This window comes from Microcaecilia unicolor, chromosome 7 (assembly GCF_901765095.1).
Source record: "Microcaecilia unicolor chromosome 7, aMicUni1.1, whole genome shotgun sequence".
NCBI classification, from domain to species: domain Eukaryota; kingdom Metazoa; phylum Chordata; class Amphibia; order Gymnophiona; family Siphonopidae; genus Microcaecilia; species Microcaecilia unicolor.
The window spans coordinates 234,331,407-234,354,874 of record NC_044037.1 but is presented as its reverse complement, the minus strand read 5'-3'; the positions used below and the strand labels follow the sequence as shown (position 1 = coordinate 234,354,874).

At 44.4% G+C, this 23,468-nt stretch overlaps 1 protein-coding gene across 1 annotated transcript in view; it reads right to left on the bottom strand.

Moving 5' to 3' along the window:
• The window catches only part of LOC115473687 (sodium channel protein type 2 subunit alpha-like), a 381,519-nt gene that overhangs the window by 329,174 nt on the left and 28,877 nt on the right, over positions 1-23,468 (bottom strand). Inside the window, exons 2-3 of the mRNA XM_030208710.1 lie at positions 17,458-17,491; positions 13,739-14,053 (exon numbers count right to left, since the gene is read on the bottom strand). Of these exons, the coding sequence (XP_030064570.1) occupies positions 13,739-14,005 (267 nt within the window). The 5' untranslated portion in view covers positions 14,006-14,053; positions 17,458-17,491. The remainder of the gene's footprint in view (positions 1-13,738; positions 14,054-17,457; positions 17,492-23,468) is intronic.

Sequence of the window (23,468 nt, the reverse complement as noted above, 5' to 3'; positions counted from 1 at the left end):
TTTGTGCAGACTTGAGGGCAATGAACAACGTTATTGCCTCTCTTTTTCAGTTGTACTTAATCCAGCTAGAATTTACTTAGTACACAGTCATAGATCTCAGAAGCATATTTTTTAGCATTCCTTTGGACCGAGAGCCAATTTCTTTTTGCCTTCTCCTACAGGGACCAATGATACACCTGAATCACGCATTTACACAAGCTCTAAAGTGTAGGAACCTTTACAGATGAAGAAAGGTTCCACCCTAGTACAGCATGTTGATGACCTGCTGTCATACTGTTGATGACCTGCTGTCACTCCCCCACTAAATAGGCCTATAGCAAAGACTCTATATCTCTCCTTATCTGCCTATACTCCATAGGCCTGGAAGCATGCAGGAAATAACTCCAATTCTTTCAGCCAAGAGTTACATATCTGTGGTTTATGCTTAGATGTGGCAGCAGGGAACTGCTGCCTAAACGAAGTGCTGCTATACAGGCCCTACTGAGACTCAGCACATAGAAGCAGTTAAGGAAATTGCTTGGAATAATTAACTATTGCAGACACAGGATCATGGACTATGCTGTTATCATAAATCACTTCAAGACCTCCTTTCAGGAACAATTCAAGAGCCTCTGCCCTAGTATGTAGAAGAAGGGGCTCTCATACAATTGAAACAGGCACTGTCTACTGCTCCTGCCTTGGGTCTACCCAACTATACTATTCCTTTCATGCTCTGTTGCCATGAACAAAACTTCATTGCCTCTGGGGTTCTTAATCACATGAAGGGAAGAATAGACCAATAGCTTACTACAGTACTACTCTCAACTCTGTAACCAAGGATATCCACCATGTTTGCAAGCTGTGTTCACAGCAGCCCTCTTACTATCAATAGCAGAAAATATTGTGTTGCAAAAGACCCACATGTAGTAGAGGCATTACTCGACCATGTCAAGACTCAATATCTTTTAGTGGCATGACAAACTCAATGTGAACGTTTACTCCTTTCACAATCTCATGTTACTGTTCAAAGATGTGCTCTTAATCCTGCCACTCTGTTGTCATTACCTGAGGAAGGAGAACCCCATGACTGTGTTCAGCTTGTTGAAGTGGTTACTAAATCATCCTTAGATTTAAAAAAGATTCCTTTTCTGAATCCAGACTTTGAATTCCTTATCGATGGCTCTTGTTTGAGCGAATCCAAAGGGCAACTGAAGGCTGGATATGCTTTCTGGACCCATTCAGAGGTAGTAGAGAGTGCCTATTTACTTGAGGTACACAGAGCCCAGGTAGCAGAACTTGTAGCCTTAACTAAGGTGTGTGAAATTGCTACTGATCATTATCATCACTATATTTACCGACAGTTGTTATGCATATGGAGTAACACACGACTTTGTAAAAATTTGGGAAAGTAGGGGATTTTTAGCCTCTTTTGGAAAACCTATTCAAGTTTCCAAGTGTATTTATTATTTGTTATACTGCCTATCAGGTTCCATCTGAGCTGTTTATAATAGCTAAATCAAAAGAATAATTGAAGAGAAGGTAATTCCATTCATATAGGACAGTCATAGGAAGATCCCTATGTGTCTGCCTTTTAACTGCTATTCTGGGACCCAAGGAAATTGTAATGTCAAATGTGAAGGACACTCTAAGGCTTAGACTGATGCAGTGGCGTTCCTAGGGGGGCTGGCACCCGGGGCAGATCGCCGATTCGCCCCGCCCCCCAGGTGCAGCGCCCCCCCCCCCGATGCAGCGCGGACCCCCCCCCCCCGGCGAAAGGACACCCCCACGAAGGAACCCCCCCCCACCGGGTGCACGCCGCCGGGGGGGGGGGGGGGGGGGGTGCCGCGCGCGCCTTTCCTCCGTTGTTCCATGCTTCTTCTCTGCCCCGGAACAGGATGTAACCTGTTCCGGGGCAGAGAAGAAGAATGGAACAACGGAGGGCAGGCGTGCGCGGCACCCCCCCCCCCCCCCGGCGGCGTGCACCCGGGGCGGACCGCCCCTCCCTAGGAACGTCACTGGACTGATGTCTGTAAAGGAAATTCTTTTGCTGACCAAGTGGCCAAGCTACTATCCTGAGTGAAAACTGTACTCTGAACCCCATGTATACAGTTATTATGTTGTCTCCATTGCTTCCACTCCAGCAGGTACTCCAAGCCCAAAAGGAGTCACCTCAATTACAGCTTGAATCTTGGAGACAGGATGGATGCACCTTGCATCCTGATGGGCCATGGAAGAACCTCACTGGCCACGGGGTACCCCCCTGATGTTTTGTTTCCCCATGTTGTCTCCATGTACCATGGCCAGGAGCATAAAGGCAAAGAAGGAAAGTTACATAAAGTTTTACAGGATTGACAATCTCAAATTTGCCAAGGTTGCAGAGGAAGTAAGTATGAATTACTTGCCTGGACTGTAAACAGCATAATATTGGAAAGCATGTAAAGTCCAGCCAACAGCATGACCCACTCTATGAGAACCCTTGTTGAATTTGCAGATCGATTTTATTCAACTACCAAAAAGCCAAAGGGTTAAGTATTTTCTGGCAGTGGTCTGTTTCTTTCCAGGTTGGGTTGAGGCACATCTTTGTTTCAAGGCTGATGCTGCTACAGTTGCAAATAACTCATGTAACATTTTATTCTGTCCTGGGGAGTCCCCATCTGGCTCTCCAGTGACAGAGGTACTCCTTTTGTTCCTAAAGTTATACAGCAGATAGTGGAATCTTTAGGCATAAAACATCAGTTTCATACCCCATATCACCCTCAAACCTCAGGGAAGGTAGAAAGAACAAATGGAATACTGAAAACAAGATTGCCAAGAGTCAACAGAAAACAGAATTAAATTGAGTGCAAAGCTTGCCACTAGTTTATTTTTTTATTTATTTATAGCACTTGATATACAGCAGGTCATAACATAGTAACATAGTAACATAGTAGATGACGGCAGAAAAAGACCTGCACGGTCCATCTAGTCTGCCCACGATAAACTCATATGTGTATACCTTACCCTGATTTGTACCTGTCTTTTCCAGGGCACAGCCGCATAAATCTGTGCAGCAGTATTTCCCATCTCCCAACCACCAGTCCCTCCTCCCATCACCGGCTCCGGCACAGACCCCGTATAAAAAGTCTGCCCTCCCCCATCCTAGCCTCTCAACCACCAACCCCTCTTCCCCCTGCCACCCAATTTCAGTTAAGCTTCTGTGGATCCATTCCTTCTGCACAGGATTCCTTTATGCCTGTCCCACGCATGCTTGAATTCCGTTACCGTTTTCATCTCCACCACCTCCCGCGGGAGGGCATTCCAAGCGTTCACCACCCTCTCCGTGAAGAAATACTTCCTGACATCTTTCCTGAGTCTGCCCCCCTTCAATCTCATTTCATGTCCTCTCGTTCTACCGCCTTCCCATCTCCGGAAAAGATTCGTTTGCGGATTAATACCTTTCAAATATTTGAACGTCTGTATCATATCACCCCTGTTCCTCCTTTCCTCCAGAGTATACATGTTCAGGTCAGCAAGCCTCTCTTCATACGTCTTGGAACGCAACTCCCATACCATCCTCGTAGCTTTTCTTTGCACCGCTTCCATTTTTTTAACATCCTTCGCAAGGTACGGCCTCCAAAACTGAACACAATACTCCAGGTGGGGCCTCACCAACGTCTTATACAGGGGCATTAAAACCTCCTTTTTTCTGCTGGTCACACCTCTCTCTATACAGCCTAGCAACCTTCTCGCTACGGCCACCGCCTTGTCGCACTGTTTCATCGCCTTCAGGTCCTCAGATACTATCACCCCAAGATCCCTCTCCCCGTCCGTGTCTATCAGGCTCTCCCCACCTAACACATACGCCTCCCTTGGATTTCTACTCCCTAAGTGCATCACTTTGCATTTCTTCGCATTGAATTTTAATTGCCAAACGTTAGACCATTTTTCCAGCTTCTTCAGATCTTTTTTCATGTTTTCCACTCCCTCCGGGGTGTCCACTCTGTTGCAAATCTTGGTGTCATCCGCAAAAAGGCAAACTTTACCTTGTAACTCTTCGGCAATGTCACTCACAAATATATTGAACAGAATGGGCCCCAGCACCGATCCCTGAGGCACTCCACTACTCACCTTTCCCTCCTCCGAGCGAACTCCATTTACCACCACCCTCTGGCGTCTGCCCGTCAACCAGTTCCTAATCCAGTTTACCACTTCGGGTCCTATCTTCAGCCCTTCTAGTTTATTCAAGAGCCTCCTGTGGGGAACCGTGTCAAAAGCCTTGCTGAAATCTAAGTAGATGACGTCCATAGCCCGTCCTTGATTTAATTCTCCCGTCACCCAGTCAAAGAATTCAATGAGATTCGTTTGGCACGACTTCCCTTTGGTGAAACCATGTTGTCTTGGATCTTGCAACTTATTGGCTTCCAGGAAATTCACTATCCTTTCCTTCAGCATGGCTTCCATTACTTTTCCAATAACCGAAGTGAGGCTTACCGGCCTGTAGTTTCCAGCTTCTTCCCTATCCCCACTTTTGTGAAGAGGGACCACCTCCGCCGTTCTCCAATCCCTCGGAACCTCTCCCGTCTCCAAGGATTTATTAAACAAATCTTTAAGAGGACCCGCCAGAACCTCTCTGAGTTCCCTCAGTATTCTGGGGTGGATCCCGTCCGGCCCCATGGCTTTGTCCACATTTAGCTTTCCAAGTTGTTCATATACACTCTCTTCCGTGAACGGTGCTTTATCCAGTTCATTTTCAGGTGTACTATTGCCAGTCCCTCTCGGTCCTTCCCCAGGATTTTCTTCAGTAAAAACAGAACAAAAGTATCTATTTAGCAAATTGGCTTTTTCTTCATCATTTTCTACATAGCGTTTTGCTGTATCTTTTAGTCTTACAATCCCCTTTTTAGTCTTTCTCCTTTCACTAATATACCTGAAGAAGTTTTTGTCTCCCCTCCGTACATTTCTAGCCATTTGTTCTTCCGCTTGCGCCTTCGCCAGACGTACCTCTCTCTTGGCTTCTTTCAGTTTCATCCGGTATTCCTCCCCGTGTTCCTCTACTTGAGATTTTTTGTATTTCTGGAACGCTAACTCTTTAGCCTTTATTTTCTCAGCCACTTGCTTTGAAAACCATATCGGTTTCCTTTTTCTCTTGCTTTTATTTACCCTCCTTACATAAAGGTCTGTGGCCCTGTTTATTACTTCTTTTAGCCTGGACCACTGTCCTTCCACTTCTCGTATGTCCTCCCAGCCCCTCAGCTCCTTCCTTAGGTATTCTTCCATTTTGTTAAAGTCAGCTCGCTTGAAATCCAGGACTTTGAGTTTAGAGTGGCTGCCATCCACATGAGCCGTTATATCAAAACAAACCGTTTGATGGTCACTGTTTCCCAGGTGTGCAGCCACTCGGACATTTGACACACTATCCCCATTCGTGAGCACCAGATCCAACGTGGCTCCCTCCCTCGTGGGTTCGTTCACCATTTGTCTGAGCTGAGTCTCAGGAGTATCCCTAACAGAAAGACAATGCTAATGTCCCATGAGATAGTAGTTACTGGAAGATCCATGAAACATTCTACGCTATGTATGTCCCATCAGAGTTGCATTTAGTAAAGAATGAGCTCTTGTCCTACACGTAATGTCTAATCCAGTGATACAGTCTTATCATTCGTAAGTGGCCACTGCTCTTCCAGACTAAGCTGTGGAGCCATGCCACCAGTTGCAGCCAGGAGACTATGTGAAGGTTTTCCAGAGAAAGAACTGAATTGAGCCAATTTCTCCCGACCACTCACACCACTGCAAATATGAGGGGCTTTCAATGTGGATCCACGCTTCACAGTCAAAAGGCCAAAATTGCAGAAAAGGACCAGTAGAAAGTGGTGCCTGTGAGTGACACTAAGTTGAAACTTTGGTGAAAGGTGAAGAAATCCATGAAATCCTGAAGAATTTCTCAGAAGCAGGACCAAATTATCCTACAAGTGGAGAGCATGAAGTCTACAAGAACTAATATGCAATTGGAAACTTACCACCAGAAAAACTATTGCCACTAAAGAGATTACAGAACTGTCTGAGCAACCTCCTAAAGCTTCCCCACTGTTGTACAAGAGAGAGATCAAAAATCCTAGTACCAGCAAACATAAAAAGACTGTTACTACTGAAGTATTCAAGGTTGATCACACTGTGGACTCTAAAGGAGTCAGCAATCAGATATTGTGCCAGATATGTTGGAAAGGTTACCTGCCTGAGGAGGATACCTGGGAGCCAGGAACATCTCATACACTGTGAAGAGCTCCTTGATCATTTTAAAAGGAGCAAGGTGATCTCAGATAAAAGAAGTACTCCTATTCCACCAACCTTTATGGCTACTATTGTTACATTTTGCCCTTTGCCTCTTGAAACTATACCACAGAAACAGCCAATATTACTCAAGCTGTTGATTGTTGGATGAGCACACACAAAACATTAGCCTCCCATACTGGCCTTCCCTCTGGCTGCTAAGAATTTGGCTGTACAGGGAACTCCTCAATGGAAAGACTCAGAGGACGGTAAGTCCTACCTGGATAGAGAAAGGGTTATTCTCTTCTACTACTACTACTTAACATTTCTAGAGCGCTACTAGGGTTAAGCAGCGCTGTACAATTTAGCAAAGAAGGACAGTCCCTGCTCAAAGGAGCTTACAATCTAAAGGACGAAATGTCAGGTTGGGGCAGTCTAGATTTCCTGAATAGAGGTAGGTGGTTAGGTGCTGAAGGCGACATTGAAGAGGTGGGCTTTGAGCAAGGATTCTACCCTTTGTGTGACAGGTGATTCAAGCTCCTTACTGCTTCAATAGCAGAAAATACTGTCCCTAAATATGTTCCTAATACATATTTAGGGACTACCAAAGAGTGCAGTTGGCTTTTATTAGCTAATGGCTCTTGGACCATTTCACCGACTCCCAAACTCGGGACAATTGCAATGTTTCTTGGAATAGAAATCATAGCTCAAGCAACAAATGGGACAATGTGTAAACCCTATGGGGTCAAGGCTAAGTTTTTCTTAGCCCCATTCACAAGTTATTATCAACCCCACTGTACAGGATATCCAGGGCACTGTATGCATGTTTCTTAAAACCTTAGTAATTTGGCTGAACTGTGAACAGGAGTTGCTTCTCCTCCTTACCCACAGGCCTACTGTGCAAGATCATAACTACATTACTTGCAATTGCATTGGAGGAAAAAAAAAAAAGAATGCAAAGAGTACCCCCCCAATACCATACCATCCCTGGTGATCTAGGAGTGTAGTCAGGGCAGGAGTTATCACCAGTTGCTCCTGCCCATGTCAGTTCTACTCTCAAAATGGCTACTATGACTTGTAGTGGCAGTCTGTACTACTGTCCAAGCAGGGTTTCTTTGATGGTGCAAACAGCACATGAGATGGCTGTGCAGGTCAGTGCTTAGAATAAGTGCCTTGAAAAGAAGTTTTGAGAATGCTTTAACCTTGACCTATGTGAATGTTCAGAAGATGGCTGTGATTTGGGTCTAGGATTTTTATGCCAATTCGGAAGGTCCCTGGCACTACTCCTTTACACAAAAAATAGATGCAGTCAGCCATTCTCTGAACAGATGGTGCTCTCATCTCATCTTCATAGGCAATAACACTAACAGCTTTTATCACATCCTCGGACGAGTTCCAGAGCTTTACTAAGCATTGAATTAAAAAAATATTTTCTCCTATTTGTTTTAAATGTACTTCACGGCATATCCCCTAGTCTTTGTAATTTTTGAAAGAATAAAACAAACAATATGTTTGTATGGAATTTATAGATCTCTCTAACGTATCTCCCCTTATCTGTCTTTTCTCCGAACTACAGAGCCCTAACCTCTTTAGCTTTTCCTCATATTAGAGTTGCTCAATCCCCTTAATCACTGTAGTCACCCTTGCAAAACAGCAACCAGAATTGCACATAATACCTCCATGGAGAAACAAAGAGAAATTATGATACTCTTTATTTATCCTCTATTCCTTTCCTAAGAATTCCTAACATTCACTTTGCTTTTTAGGCTGCTACTCCACAATGAGCAGAAGATTTAAACAAATTGTCCACAGCAATGCCTAGATCCTTTTCCTGGCTGGTGAATCCTAATGTGCAACCTAGCATCATGTAGCAATAATTTGGAAACTGTCCACATTAAATTTCTTCTGACATATGGATGCTCAATTTTGCAAGGTCCTCCTTCAATTTCTCACATTGTGCAAGTGATTTAACAACTTTGAATGATTTTGTGTTTGCATTGTCTGCAAACCTGATCCCTTTACTTGTTCCCATTTCCAGATCCATCCATCCATCCTTCTTCTCCCTCCGTCCCCCCCTCCCTCTCTCTCTCTCTTTATGTATATATTTATTTTATTTGTTACTTTTGATTCCCACATTTTCCCACCTTTTTGCAGGCTCAATGTGGCTTACATAGTACCATTAACAGCATTAACCAAATCCGGTCTGAAACAAATAACAAGGTGTGAACAATACAAGGTGATATTGTAATAGAGTGAGGTACATGTAAGGTAGGTACGGTTGGGGGGAGGGGGGAATTAGACAGGGGGAGGAAGAGTCCGGTATGTGTGTGTATTATTTTATTAAAATTATTATTTGTTACATTTATATCCCACATTTTCCCACCTATTTGCAGGCTCAATGTGGCTTACATTGTACCGTAGAGGCGTTTGCCATCTCCGGTAGAGAAAAAAATACACGGAGTTGATGTGGTCGGATAAGGTTCATGTGTTAGAGACACATTGGGGAATCATATAGAGGAAGAGTTATGCATAGTCTATTACAAGCTTTGGCTTCATTGTGTGATATATATCAATGCTTTTACCAGAGCTGGTGGTACCTTTGTTTCTCCCCTATATAAATGATAACTATACTGCCTCCCCCCCCCCCCCCCCCCCAAATGAGCCTGAACATCCTTTACACAAACTGTAGGGACTAAGACTGCTAAATCTCGACACAATTTCCTTCTAGTGCCAACTGCCAAATGCAGTACATTATGAAGCAATACAAAGCCCTACTTCATTCAGAGCCTATAACAAACCTACCACACGATAACAGCACTGCCTGGACTCACACCAAACCTACCTATGAAAAGGCTGCACTACAGATCAGCAATATTTCTCCTATGGGGAAAACAGAAAAAGCAAGACTGCTACAGCAAATAGCACTAACAGAATACTGCTTCTTAGTCACACAGGGAAAACATAGTTATTTCCCATCACATACAGAACAAGGGACCACAAATTAGAAATAGAAATATGAATAAAGACATTTAACTGAAAACCTCAAGTCAGACACCATTTCCTCTTGCAAAGACAGAGGTGAACATTTCCCAAAGCTGACATTCAAAATAAGATACTTTTTCTTTGTTGTCTAGGCCAGGGATTCACAAACTTTTTCGGTTCACGGTACACTCCCCACCCCCCGCCACACGGGTCTCTGCGGCAACCCCCCCCCCCCGGCCACATGGGTCTCCGCACCCTACCCGGCCACATAGGTCTCCCTTTCCCTGCAGCCCCTTCCTCTCACACCTTCCCCAAATCCAGCATCGCTCCTACTTTCCTTCCTGCAGGTCCAGGATCGCTGCCGCTTCCTTCTCCTTCCCCCGCTGCCGCTGCAGTGCTTGCAAGTTTACATTTTAAGGCTGTCCGCGATTCACATAGGCACTCCTGTGCCTTCCCAGTCTGCCATGTCCGGCCCTCTTTGATGCAACTTCCTGTTGTAAGGGCTGGACGTGGCACAGGGAAGTCCCCGCAGTGCCTGTGTGAATCGCGGATGCCCGAAAATGTAAGCTGCAAGCACTGCAGCGGCAGTGAGGGAAGAAGCAGGAAGCGGCAGATGCCGGAGGAGAAAGTAGGGAGCTATGCACCACAGCACTCTCAAGAGTTCGCTGCGGAATACCAGGGTCTTTCTGCGCACAGTTTGGAGGCCTGTGGTCTAGGCATTTTGTTTTTCCAATCACATTGGTCCCACTTTCTCTTTTCTGCTTTCTTGGGTCCATTTTCACCTAAGTCTTTCCAAGGTCTGCTCTTCATTTGCCATATCTACTCTCTCTCCCTGTGTCTTCGACCGTTCTTCTTACATCTGCCTTTGATATTGATTTTCCCTTTCAGCTTTTCCTGCCACTTCTTTTCTGCCCCTTCCACATGATTCCACCAAGCTCAGCATCTCCCTTCTCTTTCTCTCTACCCCCAAATCCTGCATTGCAGCATCTCCCCTCTCCCCTTCCCTTCCCTCAAACAGTCCAGCATTTCATTCCCTTCTCCCAAAGGGCAGTGTGGCAGAAAGAGCAGTGGCAAAAAGCCCTGGCATTTATATTTAATTCAAACTCAGCTTCACTTCTGGTGCACCCCTGCATCTGTCTCTGTTTGACGACAAAATAACTCTCTGAAAATGTAATCAGAACAAGACTCTTTCTACTTATTGGATGGTGCTGTCAGCAACTGGATTGGTCTTTTGTTGCTGACTGGACATTCATCCCTACCAATTGAGTTTGTGGAGTGGCGCAGTTTGAGCGAGTTTGCGATGGCTGGTTTTGTTAAACCACATGGTACATCGGTATTATTTGGAATTTTGTTCATGGATTCATGGTGGTGAAGCCAGAACACTGACCATGTCTCTCTGCCCCGCCCTCGCATGACGGACCAATCAGAAAAAACACCCTCAACATTCTGAAACACAAAGGACCATCACAACACCGTTCCCAGGCAACACTAGGCAACGTAAGACGGACCAATCAGAGGAAACTACCTGACAATAAGGGAGGAGCATTCCCCAGAAGAATGGCTCATTATCTGTGCAGCACGGAGAGCACAGAACCACCGCTGGAACGAGAGAAGAATATTCCTGCTGTGGGTATGTGCAAAAATAGACCGGGGGGGGGGGGGGAGGAGAAATTTTTAAATGCCTAATGCCAGTACTGAAGAGTGCCAGAGGGCCCATAGCAAAGACTATATTTGGGATCGCTTGACATGGAGTCAGAGGAGCCGGAAAACAACGTGCCCGTCACCATCTGGGACAAGGACAAGCTGCGGCCCAGCTGGAAGGATTACCCGCGACCCAGCCAGCAGCAAACAGCTGCCTAGGAATCGCTGGAGACTGGCTGCCAAACTAACGAAACAACCGCACACCGACGCACCACCTCCATCATTAGAAAGGCATCCACTCTTTCTTCAACAGAAATGCAAACTAATAATACAAAACAAACAAAGAATGCATGGTTTCTCAGGCGGCTGCAGGTAACTCCCCACCCCCTTCCTCTTCCCCTTTTGCCGAAGCGGCCAAGGACGTGCCCAACCATCCCCAGCCTCAGGCAAGCTGTCTCCCACCTCGGGGATTCCCCGAGCACCTGGAAAAAAGACGGCGCTGATTCCTGCAGCGCATAAATGTTCCAGCATTCCCCTGCAGCCGGCCTGAAATGGACCAAACATACCGGATCACCCCCCGACGGCCCGAGACCGTGCTCTTCTCCCTTCCGCCAACTTAAAACAACCATCCCCGTCCTCAGGCAAGCCGTCACCCACCTCCAGGATGCCCAGAACCCCAGCCCAATGGAAAAAGATGGCGCTGCTTCCAACAGCACATTTCTCTTCCAGCATTCCCCTACAGCAGCCCTGAAACGGCCAAAAAATACCGACAGACAAAGAACGTGCTCCTCAACCTTCCGCCCATCTAAAACAACACTGCTGCCTCAGCACAACACAAAAAAAAAAAACATGGAAAAAAAAACAACACTCAACAAAGGCTGACACCCCCTACAACCACATTTACATTTCACCAACAGAAAGACCCCCCTCCACAAACCTCCTTGACAGACAAAACCACACACACACAATACAACAGAAACACACCCTCAAAGCCACACACCAATCCAACCCACTTTGCCAGCACAGCACATCCCCCAACCCCAAGCAAAAAACAAAACAAAACAAAAAAAGACACACATCAACAACCTGCACACACACCGCACCCTCACACCCTCACAAAATAACTCTGTGACACATACACACACACACCCAAAAAACCACATGCTAGCGCCCGTTTCATTGGTTTCGGAAACGGGCCTTTTTTACTAGTTTTGTAATAAAAGACTTGTATTGGATGTATTAAAAGTGACTATGTTTACAGTCTGAAAATTTAATGAGTGGGATCAAATTTGGCATGGGGAAAAGGTAGTCAAAAGACACAATGACTGAAAACGAGCCACACAGGACCAAGGGTCCCAGAAAAATATGCTCCTAAAAAAAAAAAATGGCCCAATGCATTTCTATGAGAGAAGCAGTTCCACTTTCTGCAGCATAGAAATTTAGATACAGAATAGCTTCTTTCAAAATGCCTACTACACCCCTAAATACAACTTCCATCCACTTCCCAAAACTACCTCCACAACACCTCAATGATCTCAAACTCTAAAATAGCCCCCATTACCCAAAACTACTCCATCACATTCAACTATTCCACCCTTAAAACTATCCCCATCACCCCCAAACTAACTCCCACCTCAGCTATCCCTTAGCCCCCAACTACTCCCACCTACTGACTACCAATTACCCCACCCCCTAAACCCACCCTCATACTACTCCATCCCTCAAAACTGTCCCTTCCCTTCTCTCCTCTAAGTCAAAGGCATATACAGAGACAACACAGTTACACATACAGTACATATGCATTGAGCAAATGGAAATAATTTCATAAACCATGGTCTGCATGCTCTCCCCACTTGTATATATAATGATGTTAGTACATCAATCCAGGAGTCCAATTAAAAAATTCAGTCCAAGCTACTTTGGCTTATGACCCATGATAACCTGTCAAAAACTGAGTGTTCTTAGCATATATTGTATACTATTGTTTGCGTGTTTTTTAAAATTTACTTTATGTGAGTTGCTCTAGCAACTTCAGTGACTGGAGCAGGGTATTAAGAATCTTTCAGCAAAAGCTTATGCTCCATACCTTAGTGCAACACAGCTTTAAGGGGTATGTCTACAAGCCTGACTTTCAAATTCAGCTAAGCTGAAGTGCACCCTTACCGCGCTTCTACAATTTGGTCTATTCCATTAGCTCTATCATTTGATATGTTGGGAAGCAGGTGTACAGTATTCAAATGAGTAAAGATCCTTATCCTTAATAAAACGACCTCATAATGTCTACACAGAATAGCTGGAAAGAAAGTATCATAACACTCAAATACACATTTGACCAATTGAAAAATAAACTTGGATACAAGCATTACTATCTGTTTTCTGGATCAAAACAAGAAGCCAGGCAGTACTTAAACAAGTTTATCAAGAAAGTGTGTCTATCAAGAAAGTGTAAAAACCCTCAATGACAAATCTATCAAAGAAATACTAGTACACCTGTCACCAAAAAATACTCTGCTCTTATGCTGTGAAAATATAAAACTACTATATACAAAAGTAGCAAAAATCTTTTAAAAATATTCTGGATTCTGTTCCGCAGATGTTCTTTACATCATTTCCTGATACACAGAATGCAAAAAGGTAGAAACTTACCATAACTGAAGCACAGTAAAAATTAGCCTTATCAAAGGAAAATTATATTGGGGCTCATTTTCAAAGCACTTGGACTTACAAAGTTCCATATGTTACTATGCAACATCGTGCGTCTAAGTGCTTTGCAAATATGCCTCTTCACTACCTGTACTTTGACAAGAAGGTATAAAAAAAATCACCTCCAGAACTAGGAATAATTTAAAAATAGCACTGTGTAAAATAACATTTTTGAATAAGCACTCACTTTCTGATTGATATAATATGGATCCAGGTCCTCCAAAGGCTCCGAAACCATTCCTGGAGGAATGTCACCGTATATAAATGGCAGCAATTTTCCTGCTTCCAAGTCACTGCTTGGTTTTGGACCATTTTCATCATCCTCATCTCTGCTGTCTTGTTTGGATTTCTTAGGCTTTTCATCTGCAATACGGTTTTCGATAGCTTCAAGAGATTCTCTAGTAAAATAGCGGAAACTTTCAGGTCCCGGTGGTACAAGCCTTGGCTGTGCCATCTTTTTATCCTGCACCCTTTAATTATCACATAACCTCTTGCATAAATACTGTCAGAGAGAAAGAGAGCGAGAAGAATATTAAAAAAATACTAACCTGAAGTCATTTTTTAGCAAAGAAATCAATTTGATCCTTTTCAGCCAATGGTTCTTTTATTATTGTTACTAGCCGTTAAGCCCGTTAAAACGGGCGAGTATTGGAATGTTCTATTTTGATGTCTTCCCTCCCTCCCAGCTCCAAGGCCCCATTCCCTCCCCCTCCCCTCCCAGCTGCAAGGCCCTCTGTCCCTCCCTCCCAGCTCCAAGGCCCCCCGCCCTCCCTCCTTCCCTGCCAGCTCCAAGGCCCTCTGTCCCTCCCTCCCAGCTCCAATGCCCCTTCCCGCTCCCTCCCAGCTCCAAGGCCCCCCCCCCCAGCTCCAAGGCCCCCTGCCCTCCCTCCCAGTTCCAAGGCCCCATTCCCTCCCAGCTCCAAGGGCCCCCCCTCTGTCCCTCCCTCCCAGCCAGCTCCAAGGCTGCCCTCTGTCCATCCCTCCCAGTACAGTGTTCACACTGCAGTTTGCCACAGGTGTATTATCACAACAAAGGTCTTTTTCAAGGTAATTCTAATTTTTCAATATTATCTGTTAACAGCATTTGCATGTCTATTCTCATCCGTCGATAGCGTTTTACTGGCTGAACGTTATCAGTAGCTTTACTCGTCGTATGACTTTACTTTTTACAACTAACCAGTGTTCATGTTGTCACCTCAACACTGTGCTAAGTTCCAATAAATGCATTTGATTCCACTGCTTTGTTGTTTTTTATCTACTGTTTTGTAAGCAGTTGTGTGCCTTTTTGTTTTTTTTTGCTAAGTTTATCTGATACAATTTTTACTATTTGTGATTAGCCATAAGGTTGCAATATGGTTGTGTTTTCTTTAAGTTAGCTTTCAGTGCAGGTAGACAGCCCCATAAATCGCAAAATAGCTACCAAACCCACATATAGGTGACATCTGCAGGCCTAAGGGCTATTGTAGTGGTGTACAGTTGGGTACAGTACATTTTTTGCTATTTGCTGTTTGGGGGCCAGCAGTCTTACTGGACTTCTATGTGGCAAGTCGAGTAAAACTGCTGGCCCCCCAAACATTCCCATGGCTTGAACACTGTTTGAAAATGGCTCTTAAAGAAAAATGCACCGAGTACAAAACGTCTAAAATAGAGCGATTTTCAAACCAAAGAGATAGACATTTTTCTAGTTTGAAAATGACCATGTGTAGCACTGGAGTTTTGGACTTATATTTTTGGAAAACATCTAAAATCGGATTTGGATATCATATTGAAAATGCCCCTTTATATTTATTTAATGCAGGCCCTTGCCTATTTACTAACAACATGTAACTGAAAGCCATTTGACAATCTACTGGATTCTGTTTTTCTAAGGTCTTCTTTATCTTTTTTAAAAACTTGATATATTTCTCTCCTTTCCAGATCAGAGCAGTTGATAACTGCAAGATATGAGAGACTGACATAATGAACATTTTTTCCTTTGAAGAGCGCTGGGCGTTTGGAATCTGGGGTTCCCTTAAGTGACATGCAAAATATGAGCCATATTGAGACCTTTCTACAGCAACCTTTCAAAATAAGTTTTGGACATTTTTGAGATAAGTGCACTTTTCTGTAATTTTGGTAAATAGCTTTTTTCCCCACAGTACCAGTTTTTCAGTGCAATGATTGTATTCCATTAAAGACTGAAATCTTTGATCACTGTGGTTTGTGGTAAGTCTCTCAACTTTTATGAGAACTCAAAACAATTTTTTATACAATAATAAATTGATGTACATTTCTTTACAAAATATTTATTCTGTAAGGATATTTTGTTAGTGTTGGTGTCATAACCACACCAGAAACCTTGCTTGATGGTCATGTATAGGGGCAAGTATAGCAGATAAGTACATAAGTATTCCCACACTGGGACAGACCAAAGGTCCATCAAGCCCAGTATCCTGTTTCCAACAGTGGCCAATCCAGGTCACAAATACAGCTGTATTTCTCTGTTGATCACCCCACCCCTCACCTATCCACACCCATCCTGTTAGAATATCAATGATATGCTTTGATGTCCCCATGCATACCTCCTACCCACCCCCATCCTCCCACCCTGTCAGACTGTCATAGTAATGCTTGAATGTTTTCACTTATATACACTGTCAGCTAGCACATTTGCTTATTTCCAATCTGACGAAGAAGGGCTACCTTCGAAAGCTAATCAAGAAATGTATTAAGTTATGTCCAATAAAAAAGGTATCATCTTATTTTATGCAAGAAAAGAGAAACAGGTTCCGCAAAAAAAATTGAGGCTCTTTTATCAAAACTGTGGTAAAATGTGGTCTTAGCATGTCCTTAAGCAGGTCATTCCTATGCCGCTAAGGTCATTATACCGCTGGGGTAAAATGGCCAATTTTTCTATTTTCCCTATTAATGGCCACACACTAATTTTCCCATTAGTGCGTGAGACCCTACTGCCACCTGTTTTCTAGGCAAAAGGGACTCGTGCGCTAAACCCTGCGTAGAATGGCAAGATAGTATAAATTTATTAATTAATTAAACTATGCTAATCAGTCAGCGCATGGCAATGCCCACATGCTAACCAGACCCGTCCCATCACTAAAAAGTAAATGTTATTCTTTTAGTAAGTTGGTAGAGCTCGCATGTCTAAAAATGACCACGGACGCCTCAGCATGCCCCATGGTAAGCCATTTTTTGCTGTATAATCACGCATTAGTGCTTACCGCAGTTAGCAAAAGAGCCCCCTACATGTGGCCTTTCTGTAAAAATACACAAATACCTATAATCATTTAGGGGAGAAGTTACTGACATGGGCTACAATTAAGATGGGTTATTTTACTGTTAACTCAGGTTATTAGCAACTAGGTTTCGCGGTATAAAAATGGGACCTGTACTAAAATAGAACAAGTTAGTGGTAAAATATCCCATCTTGATGGTAGCCCACATTGACAACTTCCCCCCTAACTAAGCTTTAAAGACTTCCAAAGAAAAGATGAAAATGTACAACCATACACTACTATGTTCACAACACAAATAGAGAATCATATTACACAGACGTACAAAAATTAATCTGTAGTGCTAACCACATTGTTATCCGCTAAGTTTAAGAGGAATATAAATATGAAACTCATTTTACAAAAATACTAAATTGCAGATGGTATTTTCTTTGGAAAAGTCGTTAGTAATTGCCTTAAAGCAATATTGGGAATTTTCCAGTGAGAAATATGGGAGTGTGAGTCACCAGAGCAGGAAGAAAAGTAATATTTTCTTACATCACTGTGCAAAATTCTCTAAATAATTAACATGATTATTTTCTTGGCATTCATTAATCATTCTGACATTTTGCATCTAGCTCTGTTCACTGAAGAAGCAAAAGAAAATAAGGATAGCTGAGCTTTAAATATTACATACCAGAATAAACATCTATGAGGCTTCGAATAGTCACCTGAAAGAGATTTTAAAAAGGCACTTTAGTCCTATAATATTAGGCAACATTTATTAAGCATATAATAGGGGGATCTCAGTTGAATTTAGTAATTGTAGAATTCTACAGACTGAATTACAAACGTTTAGGAATAAGGGCAATTCTATAACCTAGACACAGGTTTAGAATATCTGCACTTAAACACATATGCATAAGTGCTAGCAGGGTGCCTACGCACTAGAGATCAACAGAATTTAGGTTTCAGTTTTAGTTACAATGCCAAAACTAGCCCCAAATCCTTACTTTAATTTTTGGCCATGTTTTTGGTTTTGGCTGAAAATGACTGTATATTTTCAGTGGAAACTGAAAATTTGTGCGTTCTCCCATTTGTCTCCCTTCCCCCAAACAGTTGTCCCCTCCACCTACCACCAGGCCTATCTTACAGTCCCTGGAGGTCTAGGATTGTAGTTGCGGCAAGAGAGATCCCCAGTTACTCCTGCCCATTCTGGCTCCGTGATTGGGGCATCACTTCTGCCTGACTACAACACTAGACCACCAAGTTTTGAATAGCAAGTGCTATGCCATAGACGGTAACCTTGTTTGGTATATTTTAATATAGAATAGTGATGAAGTTTTAGGCTACATCAGGTCAGAGTGGAGGTGAATGGAGAAGCCGTAGGTAGCAATTTTTAGAAGTACACCCCTTCATTTGACTTGTCCATTGATCTCCAAAGAGCTGATGTAGCACCCACTATTTAATTAGTAAAATCATAATATTAATAGCTTTATGTTATTCCTTCCCTACCTCTGTCTTATGCTTACATGTCCTTTTTCTCTGGCTGAAGTTACAACTGTCACTAATCTATTACAGTCAGCAAATGCTGCTCTTATTAACTTCTGCTAGCAGTCACATCCCAGATACAGCCAATGGTATACATGGTGCTAAGTGTGTGCCCAATGATAACACCTAGCGTATTCAGGTAGGCAGAATATTGCTACATACAGTATCTCTCACTTCTCTATGCTGCTTAGCAACAGGCTGTCATGCGGTTGCAAGTCTACTGGCTGAAGCTCCAATCCTCACAGGCAGCTTCAACCAATAGGTTTGCGATCACATGACATCCACAAAATACTAGGAAAGGCCTATTATTCAAAGCAGCAGTGAGTACACGGCATTGCACACTGCTGATCCTTATCTTCTTACAGTTTCTGCTTCAACATTGGGATTTTTGAACAGCACCATGCAATTCTTGCTGATATCTCGCGTACCCCTTAGGAGAACCAATGCTGTAAATTATACACATTGCTGCAGTAATTCAGATGCCTGCACTTATCCCAGTTGTGTGGCTATTGTATCCAAGTTGTTGTCGTTTATTGCTGCTAGAATTTTTATTTGATCTCACTTATATTTTCAAACATGCTGGCTTGTGCAGCATACGGATGTACACAGAAGAATCATCAGAATGGAATAACCTTTCATTGGTTAGAGTAGTAATCTGTTCTAAATCATAATCAGTGTGTCATTTGGAGGGGCTGATTATAGAGAGACCCTAGCAGGCGCTGTATTCATGCAGAGATATTTTTCATCTAGTAAAGGGCCACCAAAACAGACATGCTATGAGAATCAAGTGCTTAACATTCTGAGTTTCTATTTAAAAGTACATTTTTTTAAAACATTAATCAGGTTGAAACCTGGGAGCATTTAACATCTTTTTTTCCTGCAGATACATCAAAAGAAAAAGATGGTATGTGGGAACTTGCTCCTTCTGTTTTGTGGAACACAGTGGCATAATATAAAAATGCACTTGATTTTTTTTTTAATTACTACTATTTCAAAGACAGGTATTGAATAATGAGAGAAGAGCTTACTTCATGCAGAAGTTTAGGCCAGAGTAAGTCTAAATGTGCCACCATTTGCCAGTTATGCTGTATATATTTATTTCTTCTTCAAGTCTGGTTGTAAAAGATATATTTTTTAAATCTTTATCTTCTGGTTGTGTGTTTGTATATAGATTATTATGCATGTAAACAATACATTGCAAAAATACAAAGTAGAGAAGCATGCAGCACATTATTAGCCTTGGCTGACCTCTAGAATCCGCTACCTACATTTCTATTACCGATCTGCGAAACGCTTTTGGCTGAAATCCCATGCCCATGCTGATTTCATACAAAATTCTTGCTAACCTCCTTCCAGTCTGCTCTTTCACTTGCCAAACAGGACTACTACATCCAGTTGACAAACTCTCTTGTCTCAAACCCTTGACGTCTCTTTGCCACACTGACCTATTCTGGTGATTACTGATTTGCCCTACATTGATGTTCACTGAATGACAATGCTGATTGCCAAACGGCACTATACTGCTGTTAACTGATTTGCCTAATACTGTGACAATTGTGCTTAGTAGTTGCAATTTCGAGATCAAAAGCCTTATTTCTTACTTCTACTATCACTGCCTAATCACTTCCTCTTTCTTCCCTACTTAATCTGTACACACTACTAACTGTATTTGATATTCTGTAATGACAATGTCATAACAAAACTATGTAAGCCACATTGAGCCTGCAAATAGGTGGGATAATGTGGGATACAAATGCAATAAATAAATAAAATAAATTTGCATAACACGTGGAGGTCTGCGGTCAGATTTGAAGGAGGCCAGAGACTCAAGTGAAAAATATTTAAGCAGCACTTTACACCTCAATCCATACATTTATGCAGATGATGTCATGATCTACATCCCGTTCAAACACGATCTAAAGGAAATCACCAACGAGATCAACCGAAGCTTCCAAATCATACACTCCTGGGCGGATGCATTTCAGCTAAAACTTAACGCAGAAAAAACACAATGCCTTATACTTACCTCACAACACAACACAAGTAAATACACCACCATAACCACTCCAAACTTTTCCCTCCCCGTCTCCAACACTTTGAAAATTCTTGGAGTCACCATTGATCGAAATCTCACACTTGAAAACCACGTGAAAAATACAACTAAGAAAATGTTCCACTCCATGTGGAAGCTCAAAAGAGTAAAACCTTTCTTCCCAAGGGCCATCTTTCGAAATCTGGTACAGCCAATGGTACTGTCCAGCTTATTTTCGAAAGTGATCGCCGGCCATTTCCCGACATAAATCGGGAGATGGCCAGCGATCTCTCAAAAGCAGCCAAATCGGTATAATCAAAAGCGGCTTTTTTGACAGCATCGCCGGCGAAAGTTCAAGGGGGCGTGTCGGCGGCATAGCGAAGGCGAGATATGGGCGGGCATGGGCGTGGCTACCAGATGGCTGGCTTTCACGGATAATGGAAAAAAAAGCGGCGTTAAGCAGTATTTCGCCGGGTTTACTTGGTCCTTTTATTTTCACGACCAAGCCTCAAAAAGGTGCCCCAACTGACCACCGGAAGGAATCGGGGATGACCTCCCCATACTCCCCCAGTGGTCACTAACCCCCTCCCACACTAGAAAAAATCAAACATATAAACGGCGAGTGACCGTACTCACTGCAAATGCGCAGTAGAGACTTCCCTCTCTGTCCCGCCCCCGCGTCAATACGTGATGACGGGGGGGGGGGGCGGGACAGAGAGGGAAACTGCGCCGCCGACGTTGCTACCGCTCCCCCCCCCACTCGGAGTCGCCGCCGCCACCCCTCCACCCGGCCCGGGCCCTCTCTTCCCTTCTGAACTTACAGATCCATTCGCCGAACGCAGCAACGCACATCAGCTGAGCTGCAGTGAGCCCTTCCTTCTTTGCCTGTGGCCCCGCCCTCCTGTGACGTAACGTCAGCGAGGGCGGGACACACACAGGCAGAGAAGGGGCAGCTCAGCTGATGTGCGTTGCTGCGTTCGGCGAATGGATCTGTAAGTTCAGAAGTGAAGAGAGGGCCCAGACCAGGTGGAGGGGTGGCGGCGACGACTTCGAGGGGGGGTGGACCGGTGGCGACTTCGCGGGGGGGAGGGGAGCGGTGGTGACCGCGGGGGGAGGAAAACCTCTATACCAGCCCGTTTTTACGGGCTCAACGGCTAGTCAAACATATAAATGGCAAGAGGCGTACTCACTCGCAAATGCGCAGTAGAGACCCTCTCTGTCCTGCCCCCGTGTCAATACGTGATGATGGGGGCGTGACAGAGAGGGAACCTGCACACCTGCGAGTGAGGGAACTGCCGTCGCCACCACTCCCCCCCCCAGGGTTGCCGCTACCGCTCCCCCCACCCACCCAGAGTCATCGCCGCCACCCACCCTCCACCGGGCCCGGGTACCTGGCTTCACTATTCAAACCGCCGGAACGCAGCACACAGCTCATCTGAGCTGCCGTTGGCCTTCCTTACCTGCCTGTGTCCCGCCCTCGCCGACATTACGTCACACGAGGGCAGAACACACGCAAAGAAGAAGGAAGGCCGACGGCAGTTCAGATGAGCTGTGTGCTGCGTTCCAGCGGTTTGAATGGTGAAGCCAGGTACCCGGACCGGATGGAGGGGTGGTGGAGGGGACTCCGGGGGGGGGGGGGCGGCGGCGGCCTATCCGGGGGGGGGGGCTTTCAACCCCCCCTACCTTTACTAGCCCGTTTTTACGGGCTCAACGGCTAGTAAAACATATTTTGCCAGCCTCAAATGCCGTACCCACCTCCATGACAGCAGATTGTGTTCTATCCTTTGACAGTCGTTCCCTGGTTGTGATGTGGCTCTCGGGTGAGTGTGACACCTTTTCTGTTAGGTGCACTGCAGAGTCACATCAGCAATGCATTGTGGTGGGTGTAGGGTAGTGGGCTCTACTCCCATGGTGCTTTTCCCCCTGCTAACTGGGTCAGTGTGTGTCCAGTTTTGTTTCCGGTAGTCCATGAGGTAGTGACCATTTTTGTAAGCCACTTTTAGATCCCTTTCATGTGTTACCCACGTTAGAGAACTTAGTTCTTACCTTGAATGTTGCTGAAAGAGGGCATTGTACACCATTCTACCAGCTCTGACCTACTGTTCATCTCAGTACCAGGGAGACTCTTTGCCAGTGGGGCACAACCTCTGATCTGCAGTTAACTGTGAGTAAACGTGCTTATTCAAATAAAGGACTTTTTCAAAGTGATTAGTCTTCAGGTGTCAACTGGTGTGCCAAGGTTATACAGCAGCAACAATTCCTAGAGGCCTGCGTGTATGCAGGTCCCTGGAGCACTTTTAGTGGGTACCGCAGTGCACTTAAGGCAGGCGGACCCAGGCCCATCCCCCCCCTACCTGTAACACTTGTGCTGGTAAATGGGAGCCCTGCAAAACCCACTGTACCAACATGTAGTTGCCCCTTTCACCCCTAAGAGCTATGGTAGTGTTCTACATTTGTGGGTAGTGGGGTTTTTTTTTGGGGGGGGGGGGGTTGGGGGGCTCAGCACCCAAAGTAAGGGAGCTATGCATGTGGGAGCTTTTTCTGAAGTCCACCACACTGACCCCTAGGTGCCCAGTTGGTGTCCTGGCATGTGAGGGGGACCAGTGCACTACAAATGCTGGCTCCTCCCACGACCAAATGCCTTGGATGTCGCCGGGTTTGAGATCCCCGGCATTTTTTTCCATTATCGCTGAAAAACAAAACCAGTCATCTCAAACCCGGTGAACTCTGGCATTTGGCCGGGTTAAACTGTATTATCGAAAAAAAAGATGGCCGGCCATCTTTTTCGATAATACAGTTCCAGCCAGCTGTAACACCACCGCCAAAATAGATCGCCGGCGACGTTCGATTATGCCCCTCCACGTCACCTGGACTACTGCAATGCACTTTACACTGAATATGAAAGTGCAAAACCCCTAAGAGAGAAATTACACTGGCTCCCAATCAAAGAACGTATCGCGTTCAAGATCTGCATGATTGTTCACAAAATCATTTACGGAGACGCCCCATCATACATGCTTGACCTCGTGGATCTCCCACCTAGAAATTGCAAAAGATCTGCCCGTACTTTTCTTAACCTACACTTCCCCAGCTGCAAAGGACTAAAATACAAACTAACACATGCG